The following is a 23,261-nucleotide window of genomic DNA, read 5'->3' as shown; positions in this document are numbered from 1 at the left end:
ATCAGACAGGAGATTGTGTTGCAAAATAGGAGCTCTGCCTCAGCAAAGCCTCCAAGATGTGGACCTGACCTCTATGATGTCACGTACCTGGCTTAAGCTGCATAAGAACAATGTGGAACACACATACTCTACAATGAGAAACGGTGCATGCATTGCAAAATATTACAGTTAACATGCACATATGCTCATGTGTGACCATACGTGCAAGCACACAACTATATATTAACATAGTAGACCCGACTTGTGGTTTAACATTGTAATTTTAAACGTTCCACACAACCACCGATGACAAAGTCAGCTTTTTAAAGTAATTTTTGTTCCTTCCAGCTTTCTAGTGAGGTGACATTCATTCACTGCATAACTTGATTTTTTTTTTTTCTAGACCTTTCAGACGAGCTTCACGCTAACAAAATATTTTTACCTGCAGTCAAATTAAATGGCACATCAGTTTCCTGCAGCCAATAGCCAGAAACAGGCTTGGCAGCGGGGTGAAAATATTACTTGCACTTGCAAGTCCACATGCTGTACACAAACACATCGACCCCATGTGTAGCCTCCCACATAGACACACATGCCAGATTGTAGTGGAATAAAAACTATGCAGTCAATGCTGTGGATAATGGACCTGACGTCAGGCAGACCTATAAACCCAGCTCAGGTGTGGGTTTATTTTTCTTGGACCTATAAGACAAGTCATGAAATAAGAATCTCACTGACAGGCTCACAGCTAAACAATAAATCGCCATTCTCACATTCAAAAATGTTAAGTTGAATTGCTGTTTAAATAAACCCTGGCATCTCCTCAGGCATGCAGGGTATCGTGCCATGTGACAGATCTCTCAGTCTCACCACTACCACTGGTGTAACACCCACCACCGGACTCGACAGTGTATCGTTGGACCGACCTTCTGAGGCAGTGCAGGACTGCTGCTGGGGTTTAGAACATCTGGATGGAGCACGAGAGGTGCTCATTCATTGTAAATAAAAAAAATCTATTCTAAAACATTTCAATGTTTTACTCACTCACTCACTGCTGAGTCATAACCAGTGGGCATTATGAGGAGTCTGGATTACAGAACTGATTACTTATGTGCCTTTGGGTATAATGAGCTAAACATTTTCAAAAATGCTTCATTATATTATATTACAGCTGCACACGCCCAGTTATAATGCAAGGTCTGGTTCTGACATGTTCTTGGGTGGAAATATATACTGTGTGCATGCGTGAAAGTTCCATTATGTGCCATGTCTGTCACAATTGAGAGCATTCAAACATAATGTTCAAACACCTGAACAATGAACCAGTGATTTTCACGGGTAGGACTTTTAGTGAGGATCTTATGATGCTCAAATAATGTCTTAAACTTTCACAAAAGTTAAGCTTTGTCCATACCTCCGGGGCTACTGTTAACTTCTGGCCTTTTCACATTTAGGATTTGTTGATGCTGAGGCTCCCTCTGGTCCTGACCTCTCTCCAGCCCCGTTAGGTTGGGTTTCCTCTCATCCCCGCCCACCATAAAGTTAAGGGAGTACGGACATTATCTGTGGAGCTGCTGGCTCACCTCACTTTGACCTGCTTCAAATGCTTTACTACATCTGATTACATCTATAGCTGTCAACCACAAAGGAGCTCTGCTGGGGGTACAATCCTACATAGTAAACTATGTATTGTGCATTGTAAGGCGCAAATGTGGTAAAATGGCACTGAGCAACAAAACAATGTTTTCATTAGTCAGTCTTCAAGTAGACCTTCACCTATGGTCTCAGGCCAAGATACCATCTAAACAAGAGTCCTCTGCTGGGTGGCTGGCCTCACTCTACATTACACAATAAAGGGCCCAACGATTTGGGAGAGCTTGCACACGAAGCCACCGCTCTTTGGGTTGAGTGGAGTGAGATATAGTAGTCTGGGCACCAGCAGGGCCGTCTCAGGGCAAGCTGGGGGAATGTCACGTCTTGCCTGCTCTGGACTGCTTGAGGAACTTTCGGGAAGGCTTGGAAAAAAAAAAATGCGAGGGAAAAGTATGTCTCAACTGCTTCAGTGTTATAATGATTTGGATAAAAGGCAAGACAACTGATTCGTGGAAAGGATTACGAAAAGGCAAAAAAATATATCCGTCGGTTATAGTTCACTGAGGTCCAATTAAGCTAACATTATGAAAAGCAGAATTATTAGATCCTATTTCTGATGATGCAAATGAAATCATAAATAATTGTAGGGCTTACGGACAATAAGGTCAGAATCATTTAATTTACCTGACATTAGAAAACCTAATGTTTATATTAGGTGAAGACTGAGAAATAATGTGGAATTCATAAAGTTCAACATAAGTACCAGACTTTCAAGTGGTGTCTGGTTCAGATTTGATGAAATACTGTAGATTCACTTTGAACTCTGTCCTGATCTCAGATTGTGATTATTTCACAGTGCAATATTTATGGTTATTGTAAAAACATGGTTTTGTAAATAAAGGGATACACTAGGCTATAAAATATCACTTAATGTGGCTAGTGACTAAATTTATTGGAAAGGAATAAATCTCCCATGAACAATACCCATTTAATTAAATTAAGTCACTCATAGTTTAGCCATTGTTCACAGGGACCAACTAAGCCACAGTTAATCATGTTCATTCCAATATTAAGGAGTCCTATTCAAGTTCAGAATTTACACCTGAACTTAAAATGCTGAAGGCACATTACAAGGAACTAACAGAGCAAGAAACACACCATTAGGACTATTGGGAATAAAATAAACAGTCAACAGTATTACAGACGAACCAGTCTCTACATATTCATCAAATTCTCCCTACGTCATTTCATCTGCATATCTCTCTCCATCACTCTCTCTCTCCTTCTTGCCAGCATGTCAGAAACACAGACACATGTGTGCCCCCCCACCACCACCACCACCGCTGAGGTTTATTTGACTAGAAAATTACCCTCCTTGTGTTTAACATATCTCCAATATTGTCATCACCAAATATTTATTTGTAGAGGAGAAGACCTCTGAACGGCTACATTCCTCCTGCTTTGCAGCATTTACACCACTTTTTGCATGAGAGCACAAACACCCACAGACGTGCACGCAGCCAAGGTTGGATGTGTTTACGAGAGTATTTCACACAACCATCTTGCATATTTATAAAGTGCTTGTGTACTCGCTTCAGTGAAAGTCCGCTCCATTTGGAAAGTAACTGAGGGTATTTGCATGATTATGTCCATTTCCTCTTTCATAAACGACTCTCGAGCTCTTTCTAGATTGTAATAATGTCTTTATCACTTACTTAGAGGAAACCACCCACACCACACTTAATGATTTAACAAAAAAAGTGGCTGAATGCCAGCAAGGAAGAAGACTACGTTATATAGCTTTATTATGTGTATGAAACCGAACCTATTACAATTATGTTATTTTTTCCACAATAACTTCCTTGTTCTGCTTGCCAACTCAGTCCTTGCACTTATATTTAAAACATAATTCAATATGTCTGACTTTAAATCCATGTTTAATAACTTGTGTGAGAGTAAGTTTCTGTCAAACCATTGAAAGCCATTCAAGGCCAGAGACGAGTATGTGTCATGCAAACTTAGCACACATATATCTAACTATTCAACAATAACATCATAGATTAGTTGCAGTATTGTCCTTTAATTAAGTTACAAAAAAAATCTGTCTGGAGATAATTTGCAAAATATAGTCATTGTGTCCATTGTGGTCTACCATCAACTTGACACAAGGAAGAGCTCCACCAAACAGAACACCACAAGGGGGCAGCGAAGTAACAAGGACGTGGAAAAGGTCAGCCAGACTTCCTCATTAAGAACTGAAGGAGGAACGGGAACAGAACAGGGTGTTGGGGTGTTGGTTGAAAGTTGAGGGGGCTTAGTTGGAGAAGTGGAGGAGAGATGGAAAAAGAGAAAGGAAGGAGCAAGGTCAAAGTTTCAGGGAAGGAGAGAAAAAGGAAGACAAGGAAGGAGAAGAAAAAAGGTTAAGAAATATGAATGAGAATAGAAAGAGGGCATTCCGGGAAGAATCTAAGGTTGTTCTGGCATACGTACAATGGTAAATACACCAGGAAATAACACTAAAGATCTACTGTGTGAATTACAAAAGCAAGCAACCTGTAAGCCATCATCATGGATTCATAAATGGAAAGCAGGAGGCTCTTTTCACTTAAGCGGATTGATACTCTCAGGCTGACATTTTCCCACTTGTTGAATATAGACCAACATCTACATTTAGAGTACTAAAAATATTAAAGCTTGCCTGCCACCGCTGTCCTTTGAATGGCAGTGCAGGAAAACACAGATGTTAACAGACATAAACAAGGACTATTGGCCTCCCAGAGAGCTGTCCCAGTAAAACCACAGGTCCCAGAGGGAGGCGCCCTGGTATCTCTTTAGTGACCCTTTCTTTAAACAGGCCCGGAGATGTTACTGCTACAGAAAGCTAGAAGGAGAGGCTGAACTATTGCTCTCCATTACCACAGTTTGTATAACTTCCTGGACATTCACATTGGTCGCCAGCCACGTAGACTATGCAGGTTTGTTTGGTTTGTTGCCTTCTTACCACTTGATTGATGAACTCGCTGCACCAGTGTTAGCCTCAACTTTCTGACTGCTACCACAGATCTGAATCTGAATATTTCTGGAAGAAACTAATGGAAAAATTGTTAATGAGAAACTTAAAATCTAATTCCATTTTTCACAACAAAGATATCCCTTTACACTCTTGTTTAGTGCCTGAATGCTTTTTCTATCAAACATTCTGCAGTGGTTCATAGAATCTCTACCACAAACACTGTCAAATTCCCATTTTCTATGTGTGTGATATTCTGCCAGCCCAGATGTCCAAACCTCTGGCTGTTTGTCTGCTTCAATAGACCATATTGAACTCCCCAATTCTTAACATGCTTCTCCGCCTCACACTGTTTTCTTTCGGCCTGGCTGTCTTTATGGCAGCTTGCAAAGGGCAAACCACAGAGATGAAGAGTCCAGTGACCAATGCAACACATGTGGCGAAGCAGAGACACACACTCGTATAAAGCCTAGTATTACTGTAGTACTTGCTACCAAACCGCAACCAATTTCCGCAACCAAACGCGGCACACACTCACCCCACCCAATGCTGTGTCATTCTGACAAAGCATGGCCAATAAACAATTCAGTACAGGAAGATCACGCAAATACAGAAAACGCTGGGAGCCATCCTGAGTCAGAGAAACCAAAGATTTCTATATTTATCTGTAATTTTTCAAAAAAGTATAATCAAAAGTGAACTGAAACAATGTAGCAATTAACAACATGGTTTTAAAACACCCAAACTAATCACATTTATCCTCTAGGCCTTTAAAACCTGTCTGTATGCTCATACAGTAATTGGGTTTTGTGCAGCATTTTTGTGTTTGCACTTCAAAAGCTGCTGGTAATTACTCACATGCATTAAACTGGAGACCACAAACAGCCATGATGCCACGCTCTTTTCAAGTTCCAAATGGTGTTTATTAAGCCGCTGTTTCGGGACCAAATTTTCAGTGTCCATAAAGTGCAGAATTTTAACTTAGTGACAGTTTGTTGCAGTGGTTTCACATGAGTCACATTGCTGCGTCTACTGCCTCTCACACGTGTGCAGAGTTCCACATGTAGAATGATTCATAATGAAGCATCTGACAAGTACAGTCATAATTTACTCTGTGTGCCTATTTAAAGGGTCTTGGATCTGTTGTTTACCAGCACTGACAAAGCAAAATCTAACTCGCTACTTGAAAAACACATTTGATAATCACTTTTCATACTTGAGGACACATTACAACATATAATAGATACTAGAGGGGTTAGTCAATGTGAAGCTGTGGTCCATTACCCAGAGTGTCAATGGAGTGTGACTATCTAACCACTGTCTGTCTGTTTGACAACCGTCTCCAGCACCCTGCTGCTCTTTCCCTCCCCTGGCATGGATGACCCTATATTCACACCTAGATAAATGCAGGGGGTTCAGCATGACTCTGCACACCCCTGATACCCAGGTAACTCCCTGTCGGGGTAGTCTGTGTCCACAGGTTCACCCTATCTCCTAATGTGTGGACACCAGCTGAGTGGATCTGCTGAATGCCGCGATAAGGCATCAGATCCCTAGATTACATCTAGATTACACTGAATTTGGGTCATTGTAAACCTTAGATTGTGATATAACAGATTAATACACATATTGACTAGTTAAAACACTAAGAGACACTAATTAAAAGTTATGAATCTAAAACTAGACATAGCCCATTTTGCCAAACTTTCTCTCTCTCTCTACAGGGTATATGTCCGGCTCCAGGCTTTGTTGCCACTTTAGTCTCCCTGCGGCCTCAGAGGAAGCTCCTGTGAAGTTTTCTGATAGCAGAGAAGCACTGGTAGCTGATAACAGAGGTGTGAACAGCAGCGCAAGCGGGTCACTGCAGGGGGTTAAAATAAAAGACCAGAGGTTAGAAGGGTTACAAGACTGGATGAGTGGAGTCATCAAGTTTTGTAACACTTGCTGCGGAAGCCCTTACATTGTTCGCATGAAAAGATTTTTTTTAATAAACCTGTCTGTCATGGCTGGCTCTACCTTACACAAAATGAACAATGTGTATTACTGTGAGCTTGGAAGACTGCCCACTGATTTGTGAGGTAGGAATAATTTACTGTGTAATAAAAGTGTAGTTAAGTGAACAAGAACTTTGGTGGTGGGGGGGGGGGGGGGGGGGGGTGCGTAAAGTAAAGTAAGGCACTAAAGCAAGCCTGACTAAAAACGGCTCTGAGGAGCAGAGGTGAAGGGCTGGTTATGGGGACAGATTGTGGGTATGTTTGTCAGAACGGACCCATCTCCAGATATACTGTCAGACCTGCACTATTAAAAGTGTTGCTCAGACTTGATTCAACACTTCACGCAACCCTACCGTTCTATTAAGTCATAAATCTACCATGTGACTCTGTGATAAGGTTCCTTAGCTGAACCTCCCCCCATCTGCTTCTTATCACACTGTCGCACCCCCCTCTCCTCCACATCCCACCTAACCCCACCCTACACGATGAGGAAAAGCACGACGGTGTGACCTTTGGCACTTTAATCAACGGGCATTAAAGGGACTCTTAAACAAAACTGACGGACTGGGCAGATTGGACTGACAGGGCGACTGGCTGGCTGGCCTAAAGGCTAAGAAGGATCCAGGAGTAGCGGCGCTGAAATGCTTTCGCCAACACATCGGAGGTGGCAGAGGTGGTGGGAGAGTGTTGGCCATCGCAGGGTTTACAGATTAGCCTGGCTTATTAGTTCACTATAGGGACCTTCCACCCTCTTAGGATTGTCACACGTCGTTTTGCTTGGCTTGTCCGTTTAGGCCCTGTCTCAAAGAGGCAGGGTCTCTGTCTGTCAGACACAGATGGAGGTGAAAGGGTGAGAGTGATTTAATGATCCTGTAATGTTGGAGAACCTAAGAAAAGCCGCCAAGCTCTACAACAATAAAGCACACAAATCCGGACACCCACTTGCGCTAGCAAATACACACAGACACACTCGCCAAAGCACAATAGTTTTCTGCAGACTTTCACCACAACACTCAGCATTAGCACATGTCTACATAGATAAAAGACTTTTCCTTTTGAATTGTAATGATTTGTAACAAGCGGTAAAGTGACGGCACTAGAAAAATATGCAAAGTGCACCAAGAGGACAATGGCGCAGTCACAAAACATGGCAATTAATCATAGAGAAAATGAGAATTAGATCAATGTGTTGATATAGCTAGGATAAAGGCGCAAAAGCCTATAACTTATACTAAAAGAGGGTAATATTTATAATTCATGCTCCAGTGTAATAGTGACCAGGCTGGGGGTCAAATAACGGTTAGTACGCCAAACGGACTTCCAACGAATCCACAAGAGGCGGTGTTAACCCTAAAATCTACAAACTGCTGTTGGCAGAAAATGTTGAATAGATACGACACCACAAGTCTAGACCAAGTTGTGTCACAACCAGCTCGGCACGGTTTTAGAATAAACATAAAAAAATAAAAAAAACTTTTCAAGATATCAGAGATGCTGTTTAGTAAGTCGTCAGCATAATTGGATAGTGGCTTATGTTGCACAAAAGGGAATCAAATTCCCATTCTCCCCTTGACTCCGTAACTCTGATGGATGTTATTTACTGTTAGGCTCAAAGTCATATCCAGTTTTCTATAGTAAGTAATGCGCCCCTGTGAATTCTGGCCTACTGCATGTAGCGCGCCACACATGTAGACAAGTCATCTATCTCCCTCTGTAGCGATGCAGACTGAATTTAGTGTCTGCACCTGGCTGGAGATCTTCTGCTTGTCCAAAATCCAGGCCTCAATGTGACACTTTAAAACACAGCAGACTCATTCAGCAGTCAATCAGCAGTCTTCACTTCCTTCGCTCATGTTATCTGTCACGACCCCCTCCCCACCCCTCCCCGTTCTCTGCTCAAACACACTCATCCATTATCATTCTAATTCTCTTCATTACATATGACTAATGTTATGTCAACGTCTCGGGATGATGTGGATTCATGAGATGAAATGTCCATAACTTTTCTTCCCAAGTAGAAGGATATTAAGGGAAAGAAATTCAGAAAAAGCATAAAAAAACTCAGTATAAGTAAGTCAATGGTCAAATCAGCTTTACTTCATCTTATTTATAGACCCACACTCCCAGTTTTACATGCATACACATAAGCACACAGTCACACAACTGCACCCAACTGCTTTCATCATGCCTTTAATAAGATAAAACTGCAGCGTGCTGGTTACTGGCCAGCATGTTTCTAAATTCAGGGGGGTTTATTCATTCTTCCCGGCAAGGACAGGAAGCTCTGGAAACCTTATCAGGAACATCTTGATAGCAGAACACTACTACTAAGCCACTGCTACTAGTAACCACAGGTTAATTAATATCAGTCTAAAATTCATTTTCACAGACGTATATACGTGAAATTATGCAATTATAACCACACACTCATAATGTATGATGGCCATGTCAAAGGTCTTTTCTGCTTTTCCCAGACATTCCAGATACGAGGCCCTAAATTTGCTGTCAACCACAGAGCTGACAGGAGGGTCTGAGCCTTGAAACCCCGGAGGAAAGTCTGCAATTTGGCTGTAGAGCTCAGTCTCACAGGAGGAAGGATGTAGCCCGTAGGCTGGGTGTCAAACCTCCATCTCAGGCCAGACAGTTTATGCAGTCTGAAAGCTGATTAAGCTAATACACACTGTGGGTACAGGCACACATTAGCCACAGCTTTCAAAACACTAGATCATATTTCGCGGTAATATGTTTTCCTTATTAATTTCAGTAATGAATGCGTTGCCGTGTAAGGTCTGTCTCCAGCTCCATCTGCCTTCTTCCTTTCTCTCATTTTCCACAGATCTAGATGCCAAAACAGTGTTGATGAGTCATGATAAATTACAACCTTTTCATTTTGGGCAACGTTCATATTTGGCCTTAATATTTCGCTTACTTGGAAAACAAAAGAAACACCAGAGATGCAAAGGGACCTGGTAACCCCAGAATGCTGAATCTACCGAAAAGGCCAGAGTGAAAGATACATTTAAAACACAGGTTAGAGTTAGGTAGATAAAATCAGTAAAACTGACAAACTAATTGAAGCTGCAAATAAGAAAGCTTCACTGTGTATAAATTCGATGTCAGAGTCAGAGAATGACAGCTGGTCATAAAAGTTGAGTTGAGTTGAAGATGACCAGTCACGTGAACTTCAGAAACAATCAGGCTCAGGTTACGAGGAGAGGCTGAGGGGGGCCAAGGGAGCAGGATGTGCTCCTCACCCAAGAGACCATAACTCTCACTGGGCCAGAGCCTCTGTCACTAGAGGTTGCCCTGTTTGGAGCTCCCACTCACCTTTCAAAATCAGTTCTCATTGACAGCCTCCATTAACATTCCTGCCCAACCTGGCAGGCAGCTGAATGAAGGTTAAGTGGGGTTGTGGTGGTGTATTAAGCTGGGGCCTGGATTAGTTTTAAAGTTGCAGGAGAAGACGAGCATATGGGCGAAGGATAGAGAAATGCAAAGAAGAGATAGCCACAACGGGAGGGAGGGAGGGAGGGAGGGAGGGAGGGTAAAGACCAGGGAGAGTGATGGAGGGGACAGCTGAAGAGTGGGTCAGGCCAGTGCAGGGATCTGGAAGTGGTCTGTGTTTGTGTGCACACACTGAGCAGTTACATGCTCTGTCAGAACTTGGTTGTAAGTCAGGAATCAAATATGTTTATACATGATACAAGAATGCAATGTGTAAAAGAAGCCAATACAAAGAGTGGGGAGTTGTAATATTGTTGAAATATGGAAATAACTGTGCAGAATAAAAAAAAATATTACACCAAATCAAGCTAAAAATATACTCTTACTAAGATACAAATTCATCTGGGGCTGACCCTGCTGTTTCAGGTCAGCAATGGGCAGCACTGGTTGACAAAAACCAGACTACTGAGTACTCACTCCCTCTAGCCATTACCAATGAGAACCGAGCTAAATCAACTCAGTCACACTACGACACCAAGAGTAGAGTGGACGTAAACGAACGGTGAAACCAATAAATCCATCAATCAATATAATACTTCTTTAGACCTTGTTTCTAAAAGCAAACAGAGAGACGTAACTGATGTAACTAGATCATAATCAAGCTCAATAAATAAAATAATTCAGAGAAAAGCGTGAATCATAACAAACTAGAGCACCAAATGCGCTCCACGTTTGCTTTGTGGCATTCTTCTCTGATTCTTTCAGTAAAAGCAAAAGATATGTTGAACAAAGATTGCTTTTAAGGAACAATGATATATGTGATCAAATAGGTCATTTAAAGTCGCCTTGTCCACTCAAAAATGTGTTTTGGATAATGTTTCTACCTTTAGATGGTTGACTTTCATAGCAGGAACGTTTTTCATTCATGTGCACAAACTAAAGAGTTAAAAATGTTACTGTAAGGCATGTACCTGACAATTTCATATAGAGTCCATATAACAGTTTAAATAAAGACCAATCTATACTCTTACATGTGAATTAGCTAAAGTGATAGTTTGCCCATTATTAAAAACTCAATTTAATCATTTATTAATGGCCTCTGCTTGAATCCCAAATAATTTTTTATAATTGCAGCGACTCTAACTATGCTGCAAATGCTATGCTACCTCATCTGTCATCATCCAGTACATGTAACAGTTAATGAGGAATTAAGCCAGATCTATGGTTACGAGTTACGTAACAGCCTTACAGACGATACGCTGTAGCCTGACCTTCACCTCCCCAGAAATCTAACTACGTGGCACAGTAACGTAGACCGCAACAGCTGCGAATAGCCACCAAAGCACAGAAAATTCTCTTCCCATCTGCTCAGATGTCTTCTCTATTTACTGTCTTGAAGTGATTTCAGTAACTGTTGTTCCACATTTATTAGCTCCTACTCCAACATGAGACACTCCGTTGCTGTACACAGAAATATTCAACACAGATGACAAGGGACTGATGAGCATTTTAGCAGCGCAATTACAGAACAATGCCAACACACCAGTGCAGAAGTCGTGGTTCTGCGTAAACCCATAGCAAGAATATACCAAGCTGCTTCACTTACACTTGCTCATGGAAGTGTGCATTGCGAAACTGTGACTGGGCTGTGATGACTGTTGGTTCTTTTCTAAGAAATGACGCCAAAAATGTTCCTGTGTGGTCTCAGGGGGACTCTGAAGACAAACGAGGGCCCCGCATACAAAACAAAAAGAATAACAGAACTCCAAGGAGGAGGAACAGCTTCCATATTTAGAGGATAAATATGTGGCGATTGAGTAAAGACTCCGAGAATCCATCCTTCAGTCTGTCTGTCACTGGGACAAATCACGGCGGTTTTAGACAATCGAAAGAAAAATGCTTTGAACAACAGAAGGCTAGGCTGCGTGGAAAACAAAACCATGCAGAATCCACTTTGTGTGTTTGTCTTCAATTGCCCTCGAAGAAACAGGCTGACTCCAACAGTGTTTCTAAACACAAGCCAACACTGAAAAAAAAAATCAAAAGACATTGTAATCAGCACTATTGAGAGTCTTGTATGTGTGAATGAGTGTGTAGGTATAGGGCAGTTAAATGGGAGAATTCGACATTAGCGCAGGTTGTGTGTGTCACATTCCATTCTTGACTGAGCCTCAGTGAACCCCCCATCAACCCTCCCAGTCTGGTTCCTAACGGCTGATTCTGTTAATTACTTTGCCTTTTTATTCTGTGAGAGTTGTGAGAAAACTCTCTTACCGCCACCACTGTCCCACCCAGACCCCCATAACAACCATTAGTCTAATTAATTACATCTGAACTCAGTCCTCCAGTAATAATCTCCACATCAGCATCAAAAGAAAATTTCAAAGACCATAAGTTCTTACCCCTTCTCAACTCTATATGGCTCATTCCCCCCAACCCCCTTTTTCATCACCGCTGCTGCTGCTTTATGTGGGACTGTACTTAGCCCACTGACTTTTAATATTTCCCTTGTATTCTTTGGAGGAGCTGGTGCTGCTGTAATTCTGCGTGGTAAAGCTTTGCCCACTGTGTGCACACAGACTGATTTTGGGCAATAGTGTAGCCTGGGAAAATGTGTTTGTGGAGCGCATAACAGGAGGGGAGAGGAGGAGGAGGAGTGTAATGTCGGGGAATGGGAGAAGAGGCGAGGGGAGGGCTTGGTACGAGGGAGGAGGTGCGCCGCGGCAGCTGAGCTGTGAAGAAGCTAATGGGCTCTCAACCCCCTTCCCACGCCCACCACGTGTTTTCTGATGGGCACTCAAGCGGCGAGACACATATTGGTTTGGCTACTGGCACAGAACTCCAGCCAGCTCGCCTCAATACTGCTTTGCTCTGCCTATTCTGCATCTGTCTGAACTCTGGTTAGCCTGTATGTGACTTCAGCACTGGCAGAGTATGAATCAGTAACCAACCTCTAATAATGTAAGGAGGTGGTGGTTGATCTCACTTGCTGGAACAGCAATAATGAGAGATGAAAGACAGAGGCATGGCTCACAGACAAACAGAGACACTGATAAACTTAGTGGTGTGATGATGTTTGCCTCTGTCAGCAAAGATGGGAAGTCATTAGAAAGAGAGAGTTGCATTACAGGGCAACTGTGGATCTACAGCCTGTCGTATTGGCACATTAAAAGAAAGCACTTTAAACTATCATCACTGACATAACGATAACATTTTTTTTTTTTTTCAGATTGCAAGTAAAATCTGAACAACTGTTCCTGCAGCAGCACAAATAAATCTAATGAAACTAACCAAATGTGCATAACTAAAGGCAGTATTCTGGCACTCCACAGTCAATCTGGACATTATCCCCTCTAATTTGTGAGAATAAAACCCCCAAGCCCCTGATTAAGCGATCCAGGGAAGCCAATTGTTTTGATTGTGCTGTGTGATGTTTGATCTGACTGTGTGGAATGTGGTGACCTTTAATCCAGTGACAACATTCAATTAGATAAGGTTAAGTAAATTGACCTCCTCCATCCCTGCTACTCAGTGCAGAGCTGGATAAAGAGTAAACAGCTCGTAAGCAACATAGTGAACGCCAGAGATTATAGTCAGCACGCCATTTCTAATTCACAGCACATACTGTGCGTTTCTGCTAAGAAACTAGTGAAAACTACACTAATTACCTGATCCTTTTTTCTTCTTTACTAATGATGAATGAAGTGCATATGGCAAACCACTTTGAGTTAGGGCAAATTTGGTACTTACTCTCTCTGTATCTCCCTCTAAAGACCTTGACTTATAATTACTCATTGTAATAGAATAGCTCTGCAGTCACACATGCAAATTTGAAATGATAGGAGTATATATTGGATATGTGTGCGTGTGTGTGTGTGCAGGGGAGAGGGGGGTGCTTCAGACCTTAAAAATGAATTGCACCTTAGTGGGAAATGAATCAGGGTGCCCTGGGAATTACATTACGCCCAGTAGCTGACAAGCTAGATCACTATTTTCCAGCTGCTGAGAGGCCAAGGAAAGCGTCTCCCCCACCACTTAAAAGGGAAAAAGTGAAATGCAGGGAAAGCCGTAGAACAAGAATTACTTCATGTGTTGTTCCAGTTTGAACAGAACATAAAACTCAACATTAAATGAGATGATACTCATCTGTTGCTAAACATTAATACGCTGTTACAAAATACATAAAAAAAAAAAAATCTTCCATCCGTGCTAAAAATTGGACTTGAACTTTTCAAAACCCTACATACAACTGTGAACTGGCATACAGCGGCTTTCATAACTGCCCTGCTCACATGCTTTTTACTTCTTTTATTCTGTCTCATCAAACGGGATGTCAAAAAACTAAAAAAAATATATACATATTCATGACAACGCTGCTCAGCACATGTCAAAATTTAGCAAAACACACAAAACGAGTGTAAACCAGAGTTTAAACATAATGATGTGAGAATATTTCAGTTGACACTTCTCTCTTGTATTCTTGTCCATGTTTTAACTTATGAAACTTTATATTTATTGCATTTACTTCTAAGTACATGGCATTTCTAAATGCACTGCATTAATGCTGGAAATACTTTAAAGTGAATATGATAAAAGACAGTCATCATAGGCAGCCATTACAACTATTGCAGAGACCTTCTTAATGAGACGGATTAGCTAATATTGTCTCCACTTTCACACGGTGAAAAAGGCTAATTGCCTCTCTTTCTCGGACCAAGCTCTACTAAGAAAGCAAATTTTAGAAGTGAACCAGAATGACCCCTCTTTACACTCGATGGCTACAACTTAATTTCAATCTGAACCCCTTGCACACACCACCGTGCAGCGTTACACTGGATTTCTGCAGCTTCAACTTACAGCATTACCACCAAGTCAAGACATGTTGTCATTTATTTTTCATTGATTAATTCTGGCATTAAGTGTACTGGTGTTGCTTGAGTAATGTTGGTTTCATTTTTCATTCTATTTTTTATTATATTATCTGCTTTGTGACTTCTGCTCCTTTACTGCTGCACTGACCAACTTCCACACGAACCGTTAAAGAATCATTTGCTCTGCTCTAGCCCCAAGTATTAGCCAGACCCCCAACCTCTGTGCATTTTAAATCTGTGACTGAATTTAAATGACATATTTCTCAGAAAAGGATGTAAAATGGTAAGTGCCAAGTGGCAGCATGGGAGCTGTAATATCATGTAAGAGTGGAGGCTAGCATTAGCAGCAGCTTTAGCCGCAGTCACACTCCAACCCTACCCTCATCTCTAGCCTCAGCCCTCATCCCTTGTACGCAATCTCTACGCCCGTCCCTCAGACTCACACTTCAGTCAGGTTTAAGCCCTGTGAGAGTGGCCTAAGTAGCCCAACACTTCACAGATGAACAGCTCCAGTAATGGTCCGTGATTGACCTCAAAAGTCAGCTCTGAGTGGGTTCCCTCGGGTATAATCTCCATATTACCTGCTCTGCTTCTCACACACACACTAACTGTAGAGACATGATGAGAGTTGCTGCCTTGAAGATTAAACAGACCTTTGAGGAAGTTACAGGGTGCTTAAACAAATAATCAAATGGAATAACTGTGTATAGTCCAGTTTCATGCACTTGAATTGAATCGAAAATTGAGTGTGCAGACCCATTTCAGGCCTAACAGCAGCATTTACATGGCATATTTTTCCTAATTCCATTAGTTTCCTGAACTTTCTATGTACCGTCTGCATGCATATGCACGTTTCCTAATATTAATCGAGGTACAGTATGTTTATCTTCAATTAATTTAAAATCACTTTAAATTAAAATGTGCTCTAGTCTCTACTTCGCTTACAAGATTGCCTCTCGTAGTTTATTACAAGCTTGTACAATAAATGTATTTTTAGTACCACTTTGTCTACTGCAGCTCTATCAGCCAGAAAGAGGTTCAGGCAGCAGCTTAAAGCCATCAAGCTGCTGCCTGAGACAAAGCCAGACTGTTGATTTAACACTCTATGGAGTGAGTGAACACATGCAAAGGAGGGGAATAGAACATGATAGATGGAAGTACGAAAGTACGGCAGGCCTTTGAAAGATTGTAATGGAGGAGGCTACCAAGGGAGATCCCACTTCACTTCACACCCCATCTACAGTGTCAGTGCAACCCATTTACAGGGTACGGTTTCAGTGACAAGGCAAAGAGAGCGTGTGTAGCCGTTTCCCTGTATGTTTGTGCGCTATGAGTGTAACTGCTTGAATCGACGTGTGTTTGTGTGCTATGGTCAGATCAAAGTCAGGTGGAGCTTCGTTCCCACCTGCTCTCATTAGTCTTAGGGTTCAGAGACCCACCTGTTTCTGACTGCTGTGGACAGTTCTCTCAGAGCACATGGGGAAACACACACGTATGCAGGGCTGTGTGGATGTGACAGCAAATAAACAAGTAACAACATATATGTGGTAATTGTTTACCTATACACTGAATGTGTAAACACCGTAAATTAATGTTGAAGGGTGGACTTTATTCTGCATAAACACTCTGAAAGTCTTTCTTCCTTGCATGTCTAATTTAAAAACAGTAACCAAGGAGAAAGCCGCTTTAATATCTACTAGGGAACTAAATATGTTCAGTATTACAGCAGCCTGGGAATTCTCAAAGGATTAATTCCATGTAGCTTTCATAATTCCCTCCAATATGTTAAAATTGAGATTAAAGATCACTTTGTTCCCCTATTCCCACAGCTCCCATGGTATGGTAAAGAGATCAAAACTGGAGGGCTTTATAGGGAACATCTTTAACATTTGCTCTGCTCTCAGTGTGCTTGATTAAATGTAACATTTTGAGATCCCAGAGTTCTGAGAAAAGCATAAATCATTGTCTCACAGCTGCTGGCGTGCCTAGGGAAAACACATGCAATCCCTCACTCTCTCTCTCCCTCTCTTTTTGTCTTTTTCTATGATCATAAAGCCCACCCGACCCGCTGGTCCCTCCTCTTCTGGTGAAACTCAGATGATGACGGCTATGTGTGTGTGTATGTGTTTGTGTGTGTGTTGGGGATGAGGGGGACACCTGCAGGCTGCTGCTTGCCCCAAGGTTCAGTATAAACTCCAGCTCCTCACACGCCCTCTAGCCCCATCCAAGGCCCCCTTAGTCTTTCCCATCAATCAGCAATGACAGCCCCAAGACCAAGCCAAAGAGAATAGTCAGCCGGCCAGCCACTGTCCAGGGATCAAAATGATCAAGCTGTCTCTTGAGTACCACTGATAATTTACACTCCGTGTAGCACTGGAGGTCATTATGAATGACACGGCCAAGAATTTCTGGTCCTAGTGATCTATAAGACAACTGCTCCACTCTGATTAAATTCACAAATAATTTATGGATCTCATACCAGAGGCATCTGTCCGAGTGTGTGTTAGTGAATGATGACATGTCCCTGGCTCTCAGTTGGGCTCATGTGGAAGACTAACCTGTGCCCTCCGGATCCTGTCTTCCAACCTGGACCACTGCCCGCTGTGACTTAAAACCAACTACCTCACCCCTGAGCTCCGCAGGTCTGCCTCCTCCTGTAGCTGCCTTGGTTGTTTCCATTTTTGGTTTCACCTTCACTTTGTTTGTTTTATGTCTTTTTCATGTTTTGCTTCACCCCGCACGTCACTTTTTCATGGTATTTAATACTGGCATTGAGTTCCCATTATTCATCAGTCATAACAGCGCAGAAAAATCATGTTTAGTTCTACAGAAGAAAAAAAAGGACTCCGAAAAAGTACTCCACTGTGCCACTGCCAACTAATCTTATCAATGTTGAATCCATCTAGATACAGAGTGCTCAATTACGAGAAATCAAGTGGGACTGTCACGTTATAATGTAAAGGCTTTACGGCAAGATATGAAATGACTCGACCGCTTTGGATCTATAAAAGAGGACATTTCAAAGCAGAGCTGCTCAGTTCTTCAGCGTTAAAACCCACGCCTTTAATCGTGTTTAATTTATTAGAATGTTCCAACCTCAACTCTGCTAAACGAAAACACATTAGTCGAGATCTGCAGGAGTTCTACAAGTGTACAGGGACTCCCACCAACCGCTGCCCAACCCACGCTCTTCATTTTCTAAGTAAATTTGAATTTTGTTTTAATTCACTGGTAAACAATTAGACACAAAACAGATGTTACTGGCCATATTTGAAAGCTACTCATTGAATTAACTTTGCATGAAAGAGCTAGAATGAGTGGGAGATTGAGACAAGATTAAAACATGTGTCGAAGCTGCAGTTTAAACGCCGGACTAAGAATTGAATTATTTAAACAATCATGACTTCATCACTGTGAAAACTGTTTTCACAACGCCTAATGTGCATTTAGGTGTTGTTCTAAATACTTTTTAGGCAGTCATCTCTATCGTAGAAAAACCACCAGAAACAAGTGTTTCCTGGCTGGTGCAGAGAACTGTGTAAATGCCGTTTGTGCAAAATCTGCCTATTAAACTAAATAAATTGTATCAGAACTGAACTCGGAGATATGGGACTTTCTGAGATCTAAAAAATGGAAAATGTAAGACACGGAGGAAATGGCTTCTGGGATGAATTATAGGATCTATAAGGAAAGTGCTGGTGATTTCCAGACCCTGTCACAACCTCTAAGAAATGAGACAACACAGAGAGCACACATACACGACCAGAGGGGAAACACTAAAAGCAAGACTTCTCTCGACTTATAACCAACTGCAGTCAATCAAGTACACGGAAACATGAAAATACAAATTAAACTTTATGTATGTGAAAGCACTGTGGCTCCTGAGCATACATATTCAAACACCTCACTGACTAAACCCGGGCATCTTCATGTCAATTACCCTCTCTTGTACTCTAAATAAATGTTTTGCTTTGGGAATTGGGTAAACAGATCCCACAGCACCGTTCTGCTTTATGATGCATCCTTACAGAAACCAGAAGCAACTGCTCAAATATGAAAAAGAATATAAAAGTTGATTGTAGATCATTACGTCTTAATGCTTTCAGTGTGTCTATGGTGTAAGGAGCTAGTATTTCTCTTACTCCCCTTGCCTAGTTGTATGCTCAGTGCATAATAATCACGCTTTAGGAATTTGCTAAATGGAATCAACAGAACCACATGGGACGAATAAAATGTGTTAGATACCAAGGCCAAGTGCTCCAACGACGCAGAAATGCAATGATCACAAAATGTTGAGGCACTGAGTCGGCCCTGTGGGAGAAAAGGGGTTCAGCCCCTTTTGAGTGGTGCTATGCCACCTTTCATCTCTAGTGGAATGAGGCGTTGCATCCATCATTCCATTAGCATTGCTTTAACAGGCTCCCAGTCACCCTCTGGATGACAGCAGGGACATAGGACATGTGGACTGACCAAAGGCTTTGATGTAACCCTGACCACTATACAAAGCACAGACCTATAAGTAGACACCCAAAAAAAAGGCTGTGCACACACACACACACACACCAACTTTGAAGGCTTGTCCCTTAGCAGCATGTTTGACACAACACACACAGAAAAAGAGAGCAATGTCCAAGTTTGGTGAAACTGTGTCCAGCTTTGAATCTATTCAAAGGCATATTCACATTAAGATGTTCAAGGCAAATATTGAAATTGTGCACATGTACCCACGCATGAGGGTGTGTTTGTGAGCTGTTCAAGAGTGCTTGTGCAAAGAAACCAGAAATTTTAAACGATGACAAAGACACGCAGATAGAGTGAGTCAGAAAGGAGCAAGAAACAAAGAACATTGAGCACAGCAGACAAGCAAAAGAAAGGAGGCAGTGATGAGAAGGAGTACAGGCCTACACTACTCCACATCTGCTGAAGATATATCCAGTGCTTCTGGGAGTCAGCCCCCCCACCACCTTTTCACCTTCATCTTCCTTCACTCTCCTGCTCTTTTTTTGCTTCCTTTTGGTCTTCTGGTTTGTGTTCAGATCAGGTTTTAATATTCAAAAATATGTACTGTCTTTATGAGCCATTGCTGCGCTGAAATAATATGCACTCTAAATCAAAGTAATAGTCTGAGCTTGTCCACTAAATAACATTTACCAGAGTTCCTAAAATTATCTATCTATGTCAGCGAAGCAGTAAACGATAGAACAATGCATTGTCAGAAATACTACATTGCTTTTAAAATCTACTTTCATGTCACTGGAACTTTCAGAGAAAAAAATTCAGTGACTGTCCTCACATTAATCAAACCAAGAGTTTCCCATGAAAGTATGCTACTCCTTGTTTTACATTTTCAATTTAAAGAAGTGCCTTGGTACTCACCTCACGTGAAATGGGATAGTAGGTGCATGTTAAGATCAGCTCAAATCATTTTATTTATTTTTTTTTTAAACCAGATTGTATCCAGATTGATTTTAGACTTGCAACTTTGGTTCAAAGCATTTTTGAAGTGAGTTTGAAGTGCATTTCCAATCAGACTTCTACAAATGCATCTCAGTCTGGACACTCAAACTGAATATGAAAGTGCAACACACAATAATGATGATGAAGATCAAATTTAGGCTGGCGGGGGTTCTGAGCAGAATAAACGCTGCTACTGGAAAACAGTTACGCAGGACAACAGTTTGTGGACAGACATCAAAATAAATCTTCAGTGAAGAAAAAGCTGGAAGGAATCTACCAGAGCAAGACAATTTAAAGCCGTGTCACCAGCGTAGCTAAGGAGTTACTGACTCCAACATGAATAACTCCATAGCTGCTGGCGCAGGTTATGACATCATTACCATAAGTTGGTAATGTCTGGAAACACAAATCTGATCTGCTCATTTTTAAACGACATCTGATATGATAAACAAAATGGATTGCCCTGCACTCTGATCATAGCCCAACTGACAGTGTGACAGCAGCAGCAGCTGAATGCCTGCTTAGGAATAGTCTGAAACCACCTGAGGCCAGCTCTATGTACATCTCACTCCTGACATGTTTAAGGCCCGGGGCCCTGATATGATTCAGGGCCTGCGTTGGGGGTTTATGGGAGTCAAGGCCGCATGATGAATCTCTATAGCTGTGCATTAAAAGTGATGTACAGTTGTGACTCTGAAGACAACTCTGAAAACAAATAGTGGAGGTGTATTGCTTTACATCGTCCCTCCATGCTTTTCCTGCATTTGCTGTTGGGTGAAAGGGGGGGGTTGAGGGATAGCAGCCCAGAATGTACTTTAAGACTTTAAAAAGAATCACCTACTGTGGGTTTTTACACACTTGGGAGCAATTGAAGGCATGACATAGGAGAGACTGTCAAGTCTATGTACTTCCAGAGGTATCAATCTTTCCTAGGAGCAAAGTAGAGTGGGCCAAGGAACTAGTTGCAGTTGCACGTGTGCAGGAGAGTTTATTGATGACACACTCACATTCATGGCCTCAATTACAAAAACCAGTACAGGAGCTACTTCAGTTTCAAAGAACACTCCCTCCCTCTAAACACACATGCAAACACCCGCTCTTACATTGACACAAGAAATATAATCTGTGGTCTAGGGACGCAATCAAAAACGGCAACCTGACATCAGAGCAGCCGTCAACAGCAATCCTCAAGTGGTTAGCTGTTGTTAGCCAGCTCACCCCAGCGCTGACAGAAACTAACTGCTGTTTAGAGAACTCGTGCTGCCTGTAAAGAGATGCCGAGTCGCCAACCCGGCCTCAAGGATAGTTGAGAGGAAAACACTTATCGGCTTTACTAAACAAATAACTGAAAGGGGGCACTGCATGAAATTACAGGAGGAAGGAAAAGATGACAACCAAAACAAATTGAAACTCTTTTTGTAACAAATCCTGAAACTACAACCTCAAAGTGACATAAAGAGGAGGGGAGGGGAGGGGAGAGGAGAGGAAGTAATGTATGCATTTAAAACACTTTGTGTACCTGAGTTCCTGCAGTCGTCTCCTTGCAGAGGGACCTGAACAGAAAAGGCCAGCAGGTCAGGGGCCAGCAAAGATTCTGGCTTGCGAATTTCATTGAGCCAGCGACTCATATGGAGTTCTTTGGTGTCAGACGGGCCTTGAATCAGAGGAACCAGCTTCTCTTTCGCGCCCTCTCCTGAGCCTGAGAGACAAGAATTAAAAGTTATGTCAAATCACAAACTCCCTAATTACCAATATCAGTTAAAACTATTCACATGGACAAACACTAAAGTCTTCCTTACAATGTGAGCATGATACATAAAATAATAAGCCAGAACTTGTTTTGAATGCTTCATGCATTAAAAAATGCTTCTTTATATTAATAATTTAATGAAGAAAATTGGTTAGTGAGTTAATTGCGCTGCAATAGCATAATCAATATGAGATAATCAAAAGACACCACTGTTGACAAGAAAATCTACTACCCGCCTTTGTAGCCATGTTTTATTTCATTTACATTTTAAATTTTATTTGACAGGCTCATTGATCAACAAAAAAAATAAAAAATAGCTGGCATACATGTTTATTGCCTGTGTGAAAGGAAATAACTCTTCACACTAGAGATGTCCCTATCAAGTTTTTTGGTTTAACAAAATCACAGGAGGAAGCAAACAATGACAACCAAAACAAATTGAAACTCTTTTTGTAACAAATCCTAAAACTACAACCTCAAAGTGACATAAAGACGAGGGGAGGGGGATTTTCTTATCTTACTCGCATTCTCCTAGATCACGTGTGCACCGTGCCGCTGTATCAATACAGTAAACTGGGCTGTCAAAGCTAATGTAGCGTTGAGAGGGCAGCTCATACTTTGGCTTCACAAAACCTGTGTTCTCTACTACAGAAATGGTCTGGTCATCCAACACCATAAACTCTGTAACTCTCTCAGTAAAATGTTTTGACTTGATGCTGTCTCAAGGAAACTGTTCTCTTCCTGTTGTTTGTTGTTGTTCTGGTGCAGCCTTGTCCTAAGCCGTCTGACTAACTTCAAGCTTAGTCATATGATTTTGTTTCTTCTTCTTTTTCTTCTTCAATTTATGGCAGCTTTGACGTTTGGCCAGCCGCCGCTAAAACTACAAAGGATAGTTTTTGGTTGAAGCCCTTTTCAGTTCCGGTCTGATCATTTAAAAATAGCTGGATTGGCTCCGATACTGATCGCCCGATACCAATTGGGACATCCCTCCTTCACACCAGCATGTGGCAGCAGAATATATGCTGATTGAAAAGGGGAAATCTTATTGTTAATTGAGAGGCTATACGGCTATGAAGAGCTGGCCTGACCTGAATCATCCTGATCAGTTGGTCTGCAGTTTATTATTGTGAAAATATTTATTTATTTGACTGTTCAAATTCGAT

The 23,261-nt window shown here is 41.7% G+C and overlaps 1 protein-coding gene across 3 annotated transcripts in view; it reads right to left on the bottom strand.

Annotated features, from left to right (window-relative positions):
- Window positions 1-23,261, bottom strand: part of vps13b (vacuolar protein sorting 13 homolog B) — a 284,402-nt gene that overhangs the window by 185,361 nt on the left and 75,780 nt on the right. For all 3 annotated transcript variants that reach the window (XM_084556273.1, XM_084556271.1, XM_084556272.1), the window contains one exon: window positions 21,868-22,047. In XM_084556273.1, the coding sequence (XP_084412399.1) occupies window positions 21,868-22,047 (180 nt within the window). The remainder of the gene's footprint in view (window positions 1-21,867; window positions 22,048-23,261) is intronic.

This window comes from Chelon labrosus (assembly GCF_963514085.1).
Source record: "Chelon labrosus genome assembly, chromosome: 12".
In the NCBI taxonomy this organism is placed as follows: domain Eukaryota; kingdom Metazoa; phylum Chordata; class Actinopteri; order Mugiliformes; family Mugilidae; genus Chelon; species Chelon labrosus.
Note: the sequence above shows the minus strand (reverse complement) of the source record. Positions and strands in the feature narration are given on the sequence as shown.